Source organism: Ranitomeya imitator, chromosome 3, assembly GCF_032444005.1.
Source record: "Ranitomeya imitator isolate aRanImi1 chromosome 3, aRanImi1.pri, whole genome shotgun sequence".
In the NCBI taxonomy this organism is placed as follows: domain Eukaryota; kingdom Metazoa; phylum Chordata; class Amphibia; order Anura; family Dendrobatidae; genus Ranitomeya; species Ranitomeya imitator.
Genome location: NC_091284.1, coordinates 807,132,952 through 807,152,966, shown reverse-complemented (window position 1 = coordinate 807,152,966; position 20,015 = coordinate 807,132,952). Strand labels below are relative to the sequence as shown.

General features: G+C 50.3%; 1 protein-coding gene across 2 annotated transcripts in view; it reads left to right on the top strand.

Moving 5' to 3' along the window:
* Window positions 1–16,615, top strand: part of LOC138671249 (putative N-acetylated-alpha-linked acidic dipeptidase) — a 147,490-nt gene extending 130,875 nt beyond the window's left edge. The window contains exons 19-20 of one of the 2 annotated variants that reach the window (XM_069759249.1): window positions 15,834–16,030; window positions 16,172–16,615. In XM_069759249.1, coding sequence (XP_069615350.1) covers window positions 15,834–16,023 — 190 coding nt within the window. In that variant the 3' untranslated portion in view covers window positions 16,024–16,030; window positions 16,172–16,615. Of the gene's footprint in view, window positions 1–15,833; window positions 16,146–16,171 lie in introns of those variants that run through there. The other variant, XM_069759248.1, reaches the window with a different exon arrangement.
* Window positions 16,616–20,015: the final 3,400 nt, after the last annotated feature.

Here is a 20,015-nt window from a genome sequence, read left to right as displayed (position 1 = left end):
CGTCTCAGTGAAGTTGACACAACCCGGAAACAGCTGACGGTGCTGAAACCAGGCTTGGCACGAGGGAGTACCTGTGACAAGAACACTGCCGAGAACCAGCTGGCGGTGCTGGAACCCGGATGCGTTGCCTTGCCTATTAAAGATTGTCTTCCTAGAGCCCCAACTAGCGGTGTTGGAGCAAAGGGTAAGCAGGGGGAGATGAGTGTAGGCCGAAGCCTGCACTGGAGGCAGCTTTGTGTCTGCGTTGCGTTTGCAGGACACTTTGCCGGCTACACACTGGGGGAACAGCTGGCGTTGCTGAACCCCACTAACACAATGGCGTGTGTTTTTCTCTGTGCAGCTAGCACTTGCGGGCAAAAACTAGCGATGTTAGAGCCCGTGTTGAAGCAGGAGGAGGAGGAGAGGAGCAGAGTGTAGGCCGAAGCTTAGTTGAACCAATTTCAAAGGAAACCTTTAACCCCCCCCTCAGGTGTTACAAAGTACAAGAGACACACCTTGTGCAGTATTAATGCTGCACAAGTGAAAGGTTGCTCTATTAATTTGTCTACTTGCACACGCTGAATGAAAGACATACACAATTTACCCCATTCTACAGTCAAACTGTAGTGGATGCGTGACTTGGTTTTTTGATGAGACGCAGCACAGGTGTCCAAAATAACGCCTTGGTGCTTGGAGCAGCTTCCTGAGCGTTGTTATTTGCTGTACAGGAGTCTGCGCTCTTGTGTTATCCCTTGGCAATGCCCTGTTAGCGCTGCCCATCTTATGACATCATTTCATGTTGGCCGGTGCGGTTAACGATGGCCATAAATCCCAGACCCACAGTGTCTTTTCATAAAGCCACACTGCGGTGCTGGGATTCGTGGCCTTGAGCAGTAAATATTTTGGCCGCTCACACACGTCCTTACACCTGCTTCAGACTGGGCGGCCTCTGCTGATCCCTTCTTGCATGCCGCGGCCATGAGGCTGCACAGTCTGAAGAAGGCTGAAGGAGATGAGTTAAGACAGGCGAAGATATGCACTGCTCGTGCCCATCAATCACACCCTCGCAGTCAAAATAATTAAGACAACGAGGAGCATTTTATTCAGGCAGGGCGGACGAACAGGCGCAAGTAGCCAACCAATGATGTCAGAAGACGGGAAGCGCTACCAAGGGGGGTGCTGCGTATCATTAGAAAGGAAAGTCACACCTCAGGGACAGTGGAATGGTCTCAAAGAGACACATTTTGTACGTGTTGAGTTCCACGTGGGCAAGGAGAAAACATCAGCCACCTTGTACAAATGCAGCAGTACTGCTGTACAAGGTGGCTGTTATACATAGAAACACCTGGGGGTGGGGGCCAGGCTCCCTTCAATTTCAGTTCATGTGCCTGCGTGGCGTTTGCAGGTCACGTTGCAAGCTGCACAGCAGGGGAACAGCTGGCGGTGCTGAACCCCACTAACACATTGGCTGGTGTTTTTCTCTGTGCAGCTAGCATTTCCGGGCAAAAACTAGCGGTGTTTGAGCCCAGGGTCAGCAGGAGGAGGAGGAGAGGAGCAAAGTGTAGGCCGAAGCCTGCACTGGTGGCAGCTTTTGGTCGGTTGTGCCAGCGTGGCTTGTGCTGGACACGATGCCGGCTACACAGCGGGGGAACAGCTGGCGTTGCTGAACCCCACTAACACATTGGCTGGTGTTTTTCTCTGTGCAGCTAGCATTTCCGGGCAAAAACTAGCGGTGTTTGAGCCCAGGGTCAACAGGAGGAGGAGGAGAGGAGCAAAGTGTAGGCCGAAGCCTGCACTGGTGGCAGCTTTTGGTCGGTTGTGCCAGCGTGGCTTGTGCTGGACACGATGCCGGCTACACAGCGGGGGAACAGCTGGCGTTGCTGAACCCCACTAACACATTGGCTGGTGTTTTTCTCTGTGCAGCTAGCATTTCCGGGCAAAAACTAGCGTTGTTACAGCCCAGGGTCAGCAGGAGGAGGAGAGGAGCAGAGTGTAGGCCGAAGCCTAGTTGAACCAATTTCAAAGGTTACCTTTAACCCCCCCTCAGGTGTTACAAAGAACAAGAGCCACTCCTTCTGCAGCATTAATGCTGCACAAGTAAAAGGTTGCTCTATTAATTTGTCTACTTGCACAAGCTGAATGCAACACGTAGACTATTTAGCCCATTATACTGTTTAACAGTAGTGGAGGCGTGACTTGTCTTTTTAAAGAAAAGCAGCACAGGTGTCGAAAACACCTTTTTGCATGGGCGCAGCTTCCTGAGCGTTGTTAGTTGCTGTACAGGAGTCTGCGCTCTTGTGATCCTTTGGCCATGCGCTGTGAGCGCTTCCTGTCTTATGACCTCATTTCATGTTGGCCGTTGCGGTTAGCGATGGACATGAATCCCAGACCCACAGTGTGTTTTTAAAAAATCACACTGCGGTGCTGGGATTCGTGCCCTGGTGCAGTAAATATGTTTGCCGCTCACACATGTCCTTACACCTGCTTCAGACTGGACGGCCTCATCTGATCCCTTATCGCATGCCGCGGCCATGAGGCCGCACAGTCAGAAGAAGGCGGAAGGAGGGGAGTGAAAACAGGGGAACATATGCACTGCTCGTGCCCATCAATCACACCCTCGCAGTCAAAATATATGAGACAACGGGGGGCGTTGTGTCGGGCAGGGGGGACGCACAGGCACAGCCAGCCAACCAATGATGTCAGGAGACGGGCAGCGCTAACAATGGGGGTGCTGCGTGTCATTAAAAAGGAAAGTCACACCTCAGGGACATTGTAATGGTCTGTAATGAGACACATTTTGTACTTGTTGAGTTCCACGTGTGCAAGGAGAAAAAGTCAGCCACCTTGTACAAATGCAGCAGTACTGCTGTACAAGGTGGCTGTTATACATAGAAACACCTGGGGGGGTGGGGGGCAGGCTCCCTTCAATTTCAGTTCATGTGCCTGCGTGGCGTTTGCAGGTCACGTTGCAAGCTACACAGCAGGGGAACAGCTGGCGTTGCTGAACCCCACTGACACATTGACTGGTGTTTTTCTCTGTGCAGATTGCATGTCCGGGCAAAAACTAGCGGTGTTAGAGCCCAGGGTCAGCAGGAGGAGGAGGAGAGGAGCAAAGTGTAGGCCGAAGCCTGCACTGGTGGCAGCTTTTGTTCTGTTGTGCCAGCGTGGCTTGTGCTGGACACGTTGCCGACTACACAGCAGGGGAACAGCTGGCGGTGCTGAACCCCACTAACACATTGGCTGGTGTTTTTCTCTGTGCAGCTAGCATTTCCGGGCAAAAACTAGCGGTGTTTGAGCCCAGGGTCAGCAGGAGGAGTAGAGGAGCAGAGTGTAGGCCGAAGCCTAGTTGAACCAATTTCAAAGGTTACCTTAAACCCCCCCCTCAGGTGTTGCAAGGTACAAGAGCCACACCTTGAACAGCATTAATGATGCACAAGTCAAAGGTTGCTCTATTTAATTTTGCTCCTTGCACACGCTGAATTAAACACGTACACTATTTAGCCCATTATACTGTCAAACAGTTGTGGAGGCGTGACTTGTCTTTTTAACGAGACGCAGCACAGGTGTCAAAATTTGCACCTAGGTACTGGGCGCAGATTCCTGAGCGTTGTTATTTGCTGTACAGGAGTCTGCGCTCTTGTGTTATCCCTTGGCAATACCCTGTTAGTGCAGGCCGTCTCATGACCTCATTTCATGTTGGCCGGTGCGGTTAACGATGGCCATAAATCCCAGACCCACAGTGGCTTTTCCTAAAGTCACACTGCGGTGCTGGGATTCGTGGCCTTGTGCAGTAAATATGTTCGCCGCTCACACATGTCCTTACACCTGCTTCAGACTGGGCGGCCTCAGCTGATCCCTTATCGCATGCCGCGGCCATGAGGCCGCACAGTCAGAAGAAGGCGGAAGGAGGGGAGTGAAAACAGGGGAACATATGCACTGCTCGTGCCCATCAATCACACCCTCGCAGTCAAAATATATGAGACAACGGGGGGCGTTGTGTCGGGCAGGGGGGACGCACAGGCACAGCCAGCCAACCAATGATGTCAGGAGACGGGCAGCGCTAACAATGGGGGTGCTGCGTGTCATTACAAAGGAAAGTCACACCTCAGGGACATTGTAATGGTCTCTAATGAGACACATTTTGTACGTGTTGAGTTCCACGTGGGCAAGGAGAAAAAGTCAGCCACCTCGTACAAATGCAGCAGTACTGCTGTACAAGGTGGCTGATATACATAGAAACACCTGTGGGTGGGGGGCAGGCTCCCTTCAATTTCAGTTCATGTGCCTGCGTGGCGTTTGCAGGTCACGTTGCAAGCTACACAGCAGGGGAACAGCTGGCGTTGCTGAACCCCACTAACACATTGGCTGGTGTTTTTCTCTGTGCAGCTAGCATGTCCGGGCAGAAACTGGCGTTGTTTGAGCCCAGGGTCAGCAGGAGGAGGAGAGGAGCAAAGTGTAGGCCGAAGCCTGCACTGGTGGCAGCTTTTGGTCGGTTGTGCCAGCGTGGCTTGTGCTGGACACGATGCCGGCTACACAGCGGGGGAACAGCAGGCGGTGCTGAACCCCACTAACACATTGGCTGGTGTTTTTCTCTGTGCAGCTAGCATGTCCGGGCAGAAACTGGCGTTGTTTGAGCCCAGGGTCAGCAGGAGGAGGAGAGGAGCAAAGTGTAGGCCGAAGCCTGCACTGGTGGCAGCTTTTGGTCGGTTGTGCCAGCGTGGCTTGTGCTGGACACGTTGCCGACTACACAGCAGGGGAACAGCTGGCGGTGCTGAACCCCACTAACACATTGGCTGGTGTTTTTCTCTGTGCAGCTAGCATTTCCGGGCAAAAACTAGCGGTGTTTGAGCCCAGGGTCAGCAGGAGGAGTAGAGGAGCAGAGTGTAGGCCGAAGCCTAGTTGAACCAATTTCAAAGGTTACCTTTAACCCCCCCCTCAGGTGTTGCAAGGTACAAGAGCCACACCTTGTGCAGCATTAATGCTGCACAAGTAAAAGGTTGCTCTATTTGTTTTGCTCCTTGCACACGCTGACTAAAACACGTACACTATTTAGCCCATTATACTGTCAAACAGTTGTGGAGGCGTGACTTGTCTTTTTAACGAGACGCAGCACAGGTGTCAAAATTTGCACCTAGGTACTGGGCGCAGATTCCTGAGCGTTGTTATTTGCTGTACAGGAGTCTGCGCTATTGTGATCCCTTGGCCATGCGCTGTGAGCGCTTCCTGTCTTCTGACCTCATTTCATGTCGGCCGTTGCGGTTAGCGATGGACATGAATCCCAGACCCACAGTGTGTTTTTAAAAAATCACACTGCGGTGCTGGGATTCGTGCCCTGGTGCACTAAATATGTTTGCCGCTCACACATGTCCTTACACCTGCTTCAGACTGGGCGGCCTCATCTGATCCCTTATCGCCTGCCGCGGCCATGAGGACACCCAGTCTGAAGAAGGCGGAAGGAGATGAGTGAACACAGGCAAACATATGCACTGCACATGCCCATCAATCACACCCTCGCTGTCCAAAAAAATAAGACACCGAGGGCCGTTGTTTCGAGCAGGGGAGATGCACAGGCGCAGCCAGCTAACCAATGATGTCAAAAGACGGGCAGCGCTAACAAGGGTGGTGCTGCGTGTCATTACAAAGGAAAGTCACACCTCAGGGACATTGTAATGGTCTCTAATGAGACACATTTTGTACGTGTTGAGTTCCACGTGGGCAAGGAGAAAAAGTCAGCCACCTCGTACAAATGCAGCAGTACTGCTGTACAAGGTGGCTGATATACATAGAAACACCTGTGGGTGGGGGGCAGGCTCCCTTCAATTTCAGTTCATGTGCCTGCGTGGCGTTTGCAGGTCACGTTGCAAGCTACACAGCAGGGGAACAGCTGGCGTTGCTGAACCCCACTGACACATTGACTGGTGTTTTTCTCTGTGCAGATTGCATGTCCGGGCAAAAACTAGCGGTGTTAGAGCCCAGGGTCAGCAGGAGGAGGAGGAGAGGAGCAAAGTGTAGGCCGAAGCCTGCACTGGTGGCAGCTTTTGGTCGGTTGTGCCAGCGTGGCTTGTGCTGGACACGATGCCGGCTACACAGCGGGGGAACAGCAGGCGGTGCTGAACCCCACTAACACATTGGCTGGTGTTTTTCTCTGTGCAGCTAGCATGTCCGGGCAGAAACTGGCGTTGTTTGAGCCCAGGGTCAGCAGGAGGAGGAGAGGAGCAGAGTGTAGGCCGAAGCCTAGTTGAACCAATTTCAAAGGTTACCTTTAACCCCCCCCTCAGGTGTTGCAAGGTACAAGAGCCACACCTTGTGCAGCATTAATGCTGCACAAGTAAAAGGTTGCTCTATTTGTTTTGCTCCTTGCACACGCTGACTAAAACACGTACACTATTTAGCCCATTATACTGTCAAACAGTTGTGGAGGCGTGACTTGTCTTTTTAACGAGACGCAGCACAGGTGTCAAAATTTGCACCTAGGTACTGGGCGCAGATTCCTGAGCGTTGTTATTTGCTGTACAGGAGTCTGCGCTATTGTGATCCCTTGGCCATGCGCTGTGAGCGCTTCCTGTCTTCTGACCTCATTTCATGTCGGCCGTTGCGGTTAGCGATGGACATGAATCCCAGACCCACAGTGTGTTTTCAAACAATCACACTACGTGGCTGGGATTCGTGGCCTTGTGCAGTAAATAGGTTTGCCGCTTACACATGTCCTTACACCGGCTCCAGACTGGGCGGCCTCAGCTGATCCCTTATCGCCTACCACGGCCAGGAGGCCGCACAGTCTGAAGAAGGCGGAAGGAGATGAGTTAAGACAGGCGAACATATGCACTGCTCGTGCCCATAAACCACACCCTCGCTGACAAAATAAATATGACAACGAGGGGCGTTGTTTCTAGCAGGGCGGATGCACAGGCGCAGCCAGCTAACCATGATGACAAAAGACGGGAAACGCTACCAAGGGGGGTGCTGCGTATCATTACAAAGGAAAGTCACACCTCAGGGACAGTGGAATGGTCTCAATGAGACACATTTTGTACGTGTTGAGTTCCACGTGGGCAAGGAGAAAAAGTCAGCCACCTTGTACAAATGCAGCAGTACTGCTGTACTAGGTGGCTGTTATACATAGAAACACCTGGGGGGGTGGGGCCAGGTTCCCTTTTAATTTCAGTTCCTGTGCCTGCATGGCGTTTGCAGGTCACGTTGCCGGCTACACAGCAGGGGAACAGCTGGCGTTGCTGAACCCCACTAACACATTGGCTGGTGTTTTTCTCTGTGCAGCTAGCACTTCCGGGCAAAAACTAGCGGTGTTTGAGCCCAGGGTCAGCAGGAGGAGGAGAGGAGCAGAGTGTAGGCCGAAGCCTGCACTGGTGGCAGCTTTTGTTCTGTTGTGCCAGCGTGGCTTGTGCTGGACACGTTGCCGACTACACAGCAGGGGAACAGCTGGCGGTGCTGAACCCCACTGACACATCACCTAGTGTTTTTTTCTGTGTAGACAACACTTCCAGGTGGCAACTGACAGTGTTGAAACCCAGGGAATCAAGGAGGAGCAGAGTGTAGGCCGAAGCCTGCAGTGGAGCAAGTTGAAAGGGAACCTTTAACCCCCCCCCCCAGGCATTTGTTGCTGAAAGAGCCATCTTGTACAGCAGTAATACTGCACATGGAAAATGGTGGCTCCGAAAATTATGCTCCTTGCAAACGCTGAAGTACACACTCATATAATGTGTCCCCTCACACCGTCAAACCATCCCGGAAGTGGGACTTTCCTTTGTAATGTGACACAGCACAGCCGTCATTCCAACCCCCTTGGTGCCGGGCACCACCTCCTCAACGTTGTTTGGTTCTGTCACGGAGCCCGCACTGTAATGTTATCCCTTGGCCATGCACAGTTAGCGGTGCCCGTCTTCTGACATCATGTAGGTGTCAGGCTGGCAGTGCCTGTGCGTCCAAGCTGCCCGAGATCCAACCTTGCAGTGTCATCTAATGTAGTCCCACTGCGGGCCAGGGATCCATGGGCATGCGCAGTGCATATCATCGCCTCTCACTCACCTCCTTCCTGCTTCTTCAGACTGTGCGGCGTCACGGCCGTGGCATGCTATTAGGGATCAGCTGACGCCGCCTAGTCTGAAGAAGCGTGAAGAAGGGGAGTGAGAGGCTAGTATATGCACTGCGCATGGCCATGGATACCAGGCCCACTGTGGGATCACATTAGACGACACTGCGAGGTGTGATTTCGGGCAGCGTGGACGCACAGGCGCAGCCAGGACGACAACAAATGATGTCAGAGGACGGGCAGCGCAAACTGTGCATGGCCAAGGGATAACATAACAGCGCAGGGTCCATGACGGAATCAAACAACGCTAAGGAGGCAGCGCACGGTGCCAAGGGGGTAGCAATGACGGCTGTGCTGTGTCACATTACAAAGGAAAGTCCCACCTCCGGGACGGTTGGACGGTGTGAGGGGACACATTACATGAGTGTGTAGTTCAGCGTTTGCAAGGAGCATAATTTCAAGAGCGACCTTTCCCTTGTGCAGTATTAGTGCTGCACATGGTGGCTCTTTCAGTAACAAACGCCTAGGGGGGGGGGGGGGACAGGTCCCCTTACATTTTAGTTGTGCCAGCGTGGCGGTCGCATGACACGTTGCCGGATACACAGCTGGGGATCAGCTGACGTTACTGAACCCCAATAACAGAGGAGCGACTGTTGACTGTGCACACAGCACTTCCAGGCACCAACTGGCGGTGTTAGAGCCCAGGGACAGCAGGAGGAGCAGATTGGAGGTATTGCCGCACACACAGCTGGGGATCAGCTGACGTTACTGAACCCCAATAACAGAGGAGCGACTGTTGACTGTGCACACAGCACTTCCAGGCACCAACTGGCGGTGTTAGAGCCCAGGGACAGCAGGAGGAGCAGAGGAACAGAGTGTAGGCCGAAGCCTGATTGGAGCAAGTTGAAAGGAAACCTTTAACCCCCCCCCCCCAAGACGTTTGTAGCTGAAAGAGCCATGTTGTGCAGCACTAAGGATGCAAAAGGAAAAGGTTGCTCTTTTAATTATGCTCCTTGCAAACACCGAAGTAAACACTAAAAATGTGTCCCTTTATACCGTTAAACCGTTCCGGAGGTGCGAATTTCCTTCGTAATGGGACACAGCACAGCTGTCATTCCTATCCCCTTGATGCCGTGCGCTGCCTCCTCAGCGTTGTTTTAAGCTGCCACGGAGCCTGCGCTGTTCTGTTAGCCCTTGGCCATGCCCAATTAGCGCTGCCTGTCTTCTGACATAATTTGGTGTCAGGCTGTCAGTGCCTGTGCGTCCACGCTGCTCCAGATCCCACCTCGCAGTCTCATCTAACGTAATCCCACTGCGGGCCTTGGAACCATGGGCATGCACAGTGCATAACCTCGACTCTCACTCCCCTCCTTCCCTCTTCTTCAGACTGTGCGGTGTCACGGCCGTGGCATGCTAGGGATCAGCTGACGGCGCACAGTCTAAAGAAGGCGGAGGGAAATGAGCGAGAGCCCGAGGGGAAGATATGCACTGCGCATGCCCATGGATCCCAGGCCCGCAGTGTGACTCAATCAGAAGACACTGCGAGGCGGGATCTCGGGCACCGCGGCCGACAGGCGCAGCCAGCCTGACACCAAATTATGTCAGAAGACAGGCAGCGCAAATAGGGCATGCCCAAGGGATAACAGAACAGCGCAGGCTCCGTGACAGCTTAAAACAACGCTGAGGAGGCAGCGCATGGCACCAAGGGGGTAGGAATGACGGCTGTGCTGCGTCACATTACGAAGGAAAGTCCCAGCTCCGGGACGGTATAACGGTATCAGTGAACACATTTTATAAGTGTTAAGTTCTGCGTGTGCAAAGAGCTAAAAAAAAAGAGCTACCTTTTCCTTGTGCAGCATTACTGCTGCACAAGATGGCTCTTTCAGTAACAAACGACGGGGGGGGGGGGGACAGGTTCCCTTACATTTAGGTTGTTGTGCCAGCGTGGCGGTCGCAGGACACATTGCCGGCTACACAGCTGGGGATCAGCTGACGTTACTGAAACCCAATAACACTGGGTCGTATGTTTTTACTGTGCAGCCTGCACTTCTGAGCCGCAACTGGCGGTGTTGGAGCCCAGGAATAGCAGTTCAGGTGGTAGAAAGATGAACACAGCAGGAGACCTGGATGACACCCAATTACTTAATCAGGCAGAGGAGTGGCAAATTCCTGCGAGATCCAGGCCTGGTTCATTTTCAGGAAAGTAAGCCGGTCAACGTTATCGGAGGATAGTCGCATGCGACGGTCTGTTAGTACACCACCTGCGGCACTAAAGACACGTTCCGATAAGACACTAGCCGCAGGGCAAGCCAGCACCTCCAATGCATACTGGCTTAGCTCTGGCCATGTATCCAGCTTAGAGACCCAAAACTTGAACGGGGAAGAGCCGTCTGGGAGTACAGTAAGAGGGCAAGCCATGTAGTCTGTCACCATCTGACGGAACCGTTGCCTCCTGCTGACTGGAGCCGCCGGTGATGGTGTAGACATTTGGGGCGGGCACACAAAAGTGTGCCAGAGTTGTGCCATACTGGGCTTGCCTTGGGCAGAGGCACTGCTTCTGCTCCCTCTTTGGGCAGAGCCTCCCCCACTGCCTCGACGCACTGAGCTGCTTTGTAAAGCACTAGCAGCACTCCTCTCAGTTGGACAGGAGAAGATGATGGAATTCACCAGTGTGTCGTGGTACTCCCGCAATTTACGCTCCCTGGTCAACGCAGGGATGAGGTTTTGGACGTTGTCCCGGTAGCGAGGATCGAGGAGGGTGAACACCCAATAATCAGGCATGTTGAGAATGTGGTCGATGCGGCGGTCGTTTCTCAGGCACTGCAGCATGAAATCCACCATGTGCTGCAGAGTGCCAACCGGCCCAGAAACGCTGTCCCCTGCTTGAGACATGATCTCTGCCCGCTCGTCATCACCCCACCCTCGCTGTACACACTGACCACTGGACAATTGTGTCGCTCCCTCCTCTGGACGGAGCTCTTCCTCCTCCATTGACTCCTCCTCATCCTCCTCACAAATTGGCCCCTGCGTACCCCTTTGTGAGGAACCACGTGGCGCTGACTCTCCAGAAGCTGATGGAAAAGGTGACTCCTCATCCTCCACCTCTTCCACCACATCATCCCTTAACCCTTGCAAAGTTTGCTGAAGCAGGCAGATAAGGGGGACAGTCATGCTGACTAGTGCATCATCTGCACTTGCCATCCGCGTGGAATAATCAAAAGGACGCAAAACCTGGCAGACGTCCTTCATAGTGGCCCACTCTGTGGTTGTGAAGTCTGATCGGCGCTGACTGCGACTTCTTTGCGCCTGATGCAGCTGGTACTCCATAACTGCTTGCTGCTGCTCACACAACCGCTCCAACATATGTAACGTGGAATTCCACCGGGTAGGTAGGTCACATATGATGCGGTGTTCCGGAAGGCGGAATCGGCGCTGCAGAGCAGCAATGCGGGATCTGGCCAAGCTGGAACGCCGCAAGTGAGCACACTCTAGGCGGACCTTGTGCAGCAGGGCATCAAGATCCGGATAGTCCCTCAGAAAACTCTGCACAACCAAATTGAGCACATGTGCCAGACATGGGATGTGAGTGAGGTTGCCAAGGGCCAAAGCTGCCACCAGATTTCGGCCATTGTCACACACTACCATGCCTGGCTGGAGATTCGCTGGCAGTAACCACACATCGCTCTCCTGCTTTATGGCATTCCAGAGCTCCTGCGCTGTGTGGCTTCGATGCCCCAATGAAACTAGTTTCAAGACGGCCTGCTGACGTTTGGCCACGGCTGTGCTCATGTCGGTCATAGGTAAACGTTCACGGGTCCATGTGGGGGTGGACTGTGACGGATCCTGCAGAGAGGAATCAGAGGAACTGGTGTAAGAGGAGGAGTCGATGCGTACAGACTGGATTCCTGCAATCCTTGGAGTGGGCAGGACACGTCCTGCGCCACTCGCACGATCTGTACCTGGCTCAACAACATTAACCCAATGGGCAGTGAGGGAAACATATCGCCCCTGTCCATGCTGACTGGTCCACGCATCGGTGGTGAGGTGGACCTTGCTACTGACGGCGTTCAGTAGCGCATGTTTTATGTTTGCCTCAACATGCCTGTGCAGGGCAGGGACAGCCTGCCTGCTGAAGTAAAAGCGGCTGGGCACCTTGTACTGTGGGACTGCCAATGCCATCAAGTCACGGAAGCTGTCAGTCTCCACCAGCCTGAACGAGAGCATTTCCAGGGACAACAGTTTGGCAATGCCTGCATTCAGAGCCTGTGCTCGGGGGTGGTTGGCCGAGAATGCCCGCCTTTTCTCCCATGCCTGTACTACCGATGGCTGTAGAGTAGACTGGGAGTGTGAGGATGACTGGGAAGGTGGTGCTGTGGGTGGAATTACACAAGGTCTCTGGGAGGAAGCCAAACCAGCTGTGCGTGAGCTGGAGGAAGAGGCAACACGAGCTGAAGAGGTGGTAGCTGCCGCTGTTGGTTGGCCTACATCTTCAGTGTGTTTCTGTAACTCCACCGCGTGCCTGGTCCGCACATGTTTCCACATATTTGTGGTATTGAGGTTGCTGACATTTTTCCCTCTTTTTACTTTATGATGACACAGCTTGCATTTGACAAAACAAATGTCATCTGCAACTGTGTCAAAAAAGGACCAGGCACTGCAAGTCTTGGGAGCGCCCTTTTTGGCTTTGGAAAGAGACAGGCTCCTAACGGGTGCCAAAGTGGAGGCTACAGGCTCCGCAGTCTTCCCCCTCCCTCTCCCTCTTTGGCCCGTAAGAGGAAGCTCTTCCTCTGAGCTGCTCCCACCACCTTCCTGTTCCTCACGCCACGATGGGTCAAGGACCTCATCATCTCCACTACCCTCTGCCACCAACTGCTCCTCCTGGGTAGTCTCAGCAGCACAGTACGCACGAGAAAGCGGCACCTGAGTTTCATCATCAGATGCGTACTGCGCTGTGGTCACCGGAGGCACTGGCCCACCTGCCTCTTCAGAGTCAGAGAGAAAAAGGTGTTGGGCATCACTGCACACTGCCTCTTCTTCCATTTCTCCAATGCTGCTTGGCTGGCCCCCTGTTTCCAAGCCAAGAGATTCAGAGAACAGAAGTAGAGACGGCTCCTGTCCTGGGCTCTCTGACTGCCTGGCCAATTTGGCAGGTGGTGAAGAGACAGATGGCTGCTCTCCAGTGCTCTGTGCCTGAGAGGATGTGGCACTAACTGAAGTCGATGCCGAGGCGTTAGCTGCCATCCACCCGACAACGGCTTCAATTTGGTCTTCACGCAGCAGCGGTGCACGGCGCTCTCCGACAAAGCTGCGCATGAAGGACTGTTCCCTGCTGAAACTGAGTGACGACGAGTCACCGGCGCCCGCAGCAGGCACAGAATCACCACGTCCTCTCCCTGCTCCTCTCCCTGCTCCGCGCCCACGCCCACGTGCCTTACTCCCTGCCCTCTTCATCTTGGTTGACAGATAAAGATAAGCAGAAAAGTACTAAGGCCTTAGTGTGCTTATTCCTGTAATGCTCCTCCTAACAGGTGTAAGAAACACTAATGTTGTAAATTGTGGACTAAACTTTATTATTTTTCAAATGTGGCCTACACAAGTGTAAGTTGTGTTTGGTGAACTTAACCTTTTTTTTGGTGCAGATCGGGCTACAGAGCTAGTTTAAATCACACGGAGACCGTGCAGACAGCCGTAAACGGCGCTGCAAGGCCAAGAAACCCTCCTCTAGGTTATCCTATATAGTGTTTTTCCACTATTTAGCTGGATACAAGTGGAAAGACACTAATAGGAATTTTTTTTTTCAAATTTTAAACTGGCTGCACTATTTGAAAAAAAGGAAATTGTTTTTCAAGGTATGAGGCAGTAACGCACCCTGAGCTGAATCCAACCGGCTATGGCTGCACACAGACTACAGGGCGAGCTGGGCTCACACGGAGACCGTGCAGACAGCCGTAAACGGCGCTGCAAGGCCAAAAAACCCTCCTCTAGGTTATCCTATATAGTGTTTTTCCACTATTTAGCTGGATACGAGTGGAAAGACACTAATAGGAATTTTTTTTTTCAAATTTTAAACAGGCTGCACTATTTGAAAAAAAGGAAAATTTTTCTCAAGGTATGAGCCAGTAACGAACCCTGAGCTGAATCCAACCGGCTATGGCTGCACACAGACTACAGGGCGAGCTGGGCTCACACGGAGACCGTGCAGACAGCCGTAAACGGCGCTGCAAGGCCAAAAAACCCTCCTCTAGGTTATCCTATATAGTGTTTTTCCACTATTTAGCTGGATACGAGTGGAAAGACACTAATAGGAATTTTTTTTTTCAAATTTTAAACAGGCTGCACTATTTGAAAAAAAGGAAAATTTTTCTCAAGGTATGAGCCAGTAACGAACCCTGAGCTGAATCCAACCGGCTATGGCTGCACACAGACTACAGGGCGAGCTGGGCTCACACGGAGACCGTGCAGACAGCCGTAAACGGCGCTGCAAGGCCAAAAAACCCTCCTCTAGGTTATCCTATATAGTGTTTTTCCACTATTTAGCTGGATACGAGTGGAAAGACACTAATAGGAATTTTTTTTTTCAAATTTTAAACAGGCTGCACTATTTGAAAAAAAGGAAAATTTTTCTCAAGGTATGAGCCAGTAACGAACCCTGAGCTGAATCCAACCGGCTATGGCTGCACACAGACTACAGGGCGAGCTGGGCTCACACGGAGACCGTGCAGACAGCCGTAAACGGCGCTGCAAGGCCCAAAAACCCCCCTCTAGGTTATCCTATGTAGTGTTTTTCCACAATAGAGCTGGAGACTGGTGGAAAAACACTAATAGGAAATTTGAGAAAAAATGTGCAGCAGGCTGCACTAAGAGCAAAAAAGAACAACTGTGTGAGGCAGTGTGAACCCCCCCTGAGCTGAATACAACCGGGTATATGGCTGCACACAGACTACAGAGTGAGCTGCACACACACACACACAGAGACCTTGCAGAACGCTGTTAAAACAGCGCTGCAAGGCAAGAGCAAGGTGAACAGTGAAGAACACACAGCGTTTTGCTAAATTAGCCTTTGGAAAGGAAAATAAAGCAATTAGCTAGCTCAACTGGCCCTCAGTTAGAACACAGCGTCCTGTCCCTAACTGAAATCACAGCAGAGTGAGCGCAAAATGGCGGCAGCGCTTTTTTATAGTGCAGAGTGACATCATTTCAGCAGCCAATCCAAGCCTTGCCAGTACTTACATGCCCACCATGCTAAACAGGATGTGCCCACACTTTCATTCATTCCTCATTGGCTGCTGCGTTCAATTTGAATTCTGGGAACTTCCGATTCCGGTATCCGATACGCGGGAAGTATCGGAATTCAGTATCGGAATTCCGATACCGCAAATATCGGCCGATACCCGATACTTGCGGTATCGGAATGCTCAACACTAATTGTTAGGTGTCACATTTTGAAATCTTTCTAAAAAGCTTCATACCAAACTTGAAACATATCCATCCCAGAGATGGGTAACTTTATTGATCACTGGGGATCTGACCACAGGGACTCCCGCGATCACGGGCTTAAATGTCCAAGCCCCCGGTTTGACTATAGTGATAATGCTCATGCTCACCATTAAAAATGTGTGGGACTGATCCTGAAGGTTGGTCGATGTGCTCTTCATCAGTCCTATAGTCTTTGGATGGTGCTTTGCGCACTTCATACAGAGGACACAGGACTCTCATTCTTGGGATTAGTAAGGGTGGCAAAAATCAGCAACTTATTACCTTGGAGCATAAATTTCTTCTGATCCTTCTTTTTTGTCTTACCTTTCAGACACATCATCTATGCTCCAAGCAGCCACAATAAGTATATGGGGGAATCATTCCCTGGGATCTACGACGCACTCTTCGACATTGAGAACAAAAGCGACCAACGCTCCGCATGGGAGGAGGTCAAGAGACAAATTTCTATAGCTGCCTTCACTGTCCAGTCTGCCGGGCAGACGCTGGAGGACGTCTTATGATTATAATGTATATATCATATTTATATTCTGAGCTAATGAGTCAACAGATCTCGATTTCTTCTCCCTCTATTAACTTTAACATTCACCTATTATTTAAAGGGATTGTCCAGAGAATAAAGAAAGAGCTTTTTTTTTTTTTTTTTTAAAGGAAAAATAAGAAGTGATTCTTACCCTCAGAATCCTTGCTATTCCGGATCTGATGATTACTTGGTGCCCGCTGGGCTCTACTTCCTGAAACTTCCTGCTGAGCAAATCACTGGCTGCAGCGCTGACACACCTCAGCCTGTGATTGGATGCCTTTCTGCTGTATAGACACCAGGACCAAAAAAACAGAGACCGGCAGGGATCAGGAGCTGCAGGAATCAGTGGATTGCCAAGATTTACATTGATATTTTTAAGTATTCTGTGCCCTTTTAATTTTTTTTATTCTCTTAGATGACCTCTTTAAGTATTAATACCATACACCCAAGAATCTGCAAGGGACTCAAAGGGACACTAACCATATTGTTCATGGTCATGATCACTTACCAGAATTACATGTAAATATCATAAAGAAGAATCGGTCCAGCACATTATTATATTTTTAACACATCCTATTGCCTCTTCTTGTCTTCTTGGTAGGGGGTTGAATGTTGGAAGGAATTAACTGAGGTTCTGCTCCATCAATCATATATGGTATAAGGGGAGTGGCCCTTTTAGTCAACTGTCATTCTTTTCATGGATATGTACCATAAAGTATCTACACGAGGGGCAGGTTTGTAAACATTCTACAATTTTGGGTGCAAATGATGGTAATTTTGAGCCTGGCCTCATGAGGGAGAGTCCTAAAGAATGGAAAATATTCACAACTTATAATTATTATTAAAAATAGCTCCAGACATTGGGATGAAGTTGGAATCTCAAGCTAAAAATTGGTGGATTACACTATGTAGTATTTTAAAGAGGAGGTGTCGCTTGCCATAAATATGCCATATAATTACTCCCATTCGCATCCAAACTCCCCGAACAACACGTCAACACTGACCTTCCTCCTACTTCTCATCCAACTTGCTATTAGACAACCTACCATCTGGCTTCCTTCCCCACCACTCCACTGAAACTGCCCTGACCAAAATTACTAAGAAATTGCAAAGCTAGCAGACAAGTCTCTATACTCCTCCTTCTAGACCTGTCCTCTGCCTTCAAATCAGTCGACCACTCCCTCCTACGACAAATCCTGTCATCACTTGGAATCAAAGACCTTGCCTTGTTCTTGACATTGGTATTATTGATAACCAGGTAATAGGTGCATATCCATGGGTCCCTGACCCCTCCCCACCGACCCAATAACGACAGGACTCCCAAATTGGATAACAATTGGCCACAGCGGCCTTTATTATAGAACAAACAAAAACACATAAGGCCAGTCTCACACGTCCAGATAATTCCGGTACCGGAAAAATCGGTACCGGAATTGTCCGTGTGCCGGTGCGTTTCTGTGGCACATCAGTGTGGCAAACGTGCGGCACGTGTGCCGCCCGTGTGCCCACTGGGTACCACACACACCGTGCCGGAGACAGCGCTAAAGTTTAGCGCTGTCCCCTGCATCTGGTGCTGAAGCCCCATTCATATCTTCCCTGCAGCAGTGTTTGCTGTAGAGAAGATATGAATAATTGTGTGTAAAATCAAGATCCAGGTCATCAACCCCCTCCCACACCCTGTGCGCCCCCCCTGCTGTGATTAAAATACTCACCCGGCTCCCTCGCAGCGTCCTGTCCTGGCCGCACCTTGCACTGTATGAGCGGTAACGTGGCCAGGACAGGACGCTGCGAGGAAGCCGGGTGAGTATTTTAATCACAGCGGGGGGGAGGCGCCCAGGGGGTGGGAGGAGGCTGATGACCTGGATCTTGATTTTACACACAATTATTCATATCTTCTCTACAGCAAATGCTGCTGCAGGGAAGATATGAATCGCGGCTTCAGCACCAGTGGGGGGGACAGCGCTTAATGTAGCGCTGTCTCCTGCACGGCACACGGACTGCACACGGACAACGTCCGTGTGCGGTAAGTGTTTTACACGGACCCATTGACTTTAATGGGTCCGTGTAATCCGTGCGCTCCCACGAACACTGACATGTCTCTGTTTGGCACACGGGGACACGATCCGCAAAAAATCAATGACATCTGCACAGATGCATTGATTTTAATGTGTCTACGTGTGTCAGTGGCTCCGGTACGTGAGGAAACTGTCACCTCACGTACCGGAAACCGTGTGAAACCGGCCTAACAGTAAGATAAACTGGGAATGGTCCTTGAAGCTCAAAATCTGGTGTTTACCATACTAGAAAATTAGTGGACAGAAAACCAACCATAATTTACATAGTTACATAGTTATTAATCCCTTTACCCCCAAGGGTGGTTTGCACGTTAATGACCAGGCCAATTTTTACAATTCTGACCACTGTCCCTTTATGAGGTTATAACTCTGGAACGCTTCAACGGATCCCAGTGATTCTGACATTGTTTTCTCGTGACATATTTTACTTCATGACAATGGTAAAAATTCTTTGATAGTACCTGCGTTTATTTGTGAAAAAAACGGAAATTTGGCGAAAATTATGAAAATTTCGCAATTTTCCAACTTTGAATTTTTATGCAATTAAATCACAGAGATATGTCACACAAAATACTTAATAAGTAACATTTCCCACATGTTTACTTTACATCAGCACAATTTTGTAACCAAAATTTTTTTTGTTAGGGAGTTATAAGGGTTAAAAGTTGACCAGCAATTTCTCATTTCTACAACACCATTTTATTTTAGGGACCACATCTCATTTGAAGTCATTTTGAGGGGTCTATATGATAGAAAATACCCAAGTGTGACACCATTCTAAAAACTACACCCCTCAAGGTGCTCAAAACCACATTCAAGAAGTTTATTAACCCTTCTGGTGCTTCACAGGAATTTTTTGAATGTTTAAATAAAAATGAACATTTAACTTTTTTTCACAAAAAATTTAATTCAGCTCCAATTTGTTTTATTTTACCAAGGGTAACAGGAGAAAATGGACCCCAAACATTGTTGTACAATTTGTCCTGAGTATGCCAATACCCCACATGTGGGGGTAAACCACTGTTTGGGCGCATGGCAGAGCTCGGAAGGGAAGGAGCGCCGTTTGACTTTTCAATGCAAAATTGACAGGAATTGAGATGGGACGCCATGTTGCGTTTGAAGAGCCACTGATGTGCCTAAACATTGAAACCCCCCACAAGTGACACCATTTTGGAAAGTAGACCCCCTAAGGAACTTATCTAGAGGTGTGGTGAGCACTTTGACCCACCAAGTGCTTCACAGAAGTTTATAATGTAGAACCGTAAAAATAAAAAATCATATTTTTTCACAAAAATTATCTTTTCGCCCCCAATTTTTTATTTTCCCAAGGGTAAGAGAAGAAATTGGACCCCAAAAGTTGTTGTACAATTTGTCCTGAGTACGCTGATACTCCATATGTGGGGGTAAACCACTGTTTGGGCGGATGGGAGAGCTCGGAAGGGAAGGAGCGCCGTTTGACTTTTCAAAGCAAAATTGACAGGAATTGAGATAGAACGCCATGTTGCGTTTGAAGAGCCACTGATGTGCCTAAACATTGAAACCCCCACAAATGACACCATTTTGGAAAGTAGACCCCCTAAGGAACTTATCTAGAGGTGTGGTGACCTACCAAGTGCTTCACAGAAGTTTAGGTGTCACATTGCGTTTGCAGAGCCCCTAATGTACCTAAACAGTAGAAACCCCCCACAAGTGACACCATTTTGGAAAGTAGACCCCCTTAGGAACTTATCTAGATGTGTGCTGAGCGCTTTGACCCACCAAGGGCTTCACAGAAGTTTATAATGGAGAGCCGTAAAAATAAAACAAAAATTTTTTCCCACAAAAATTATTTTTTAGCCCCCAGTTTTGTATTTTCCCGAGGGTAACAGGAGAAATTCGACCCCACAATTTGTTGTCC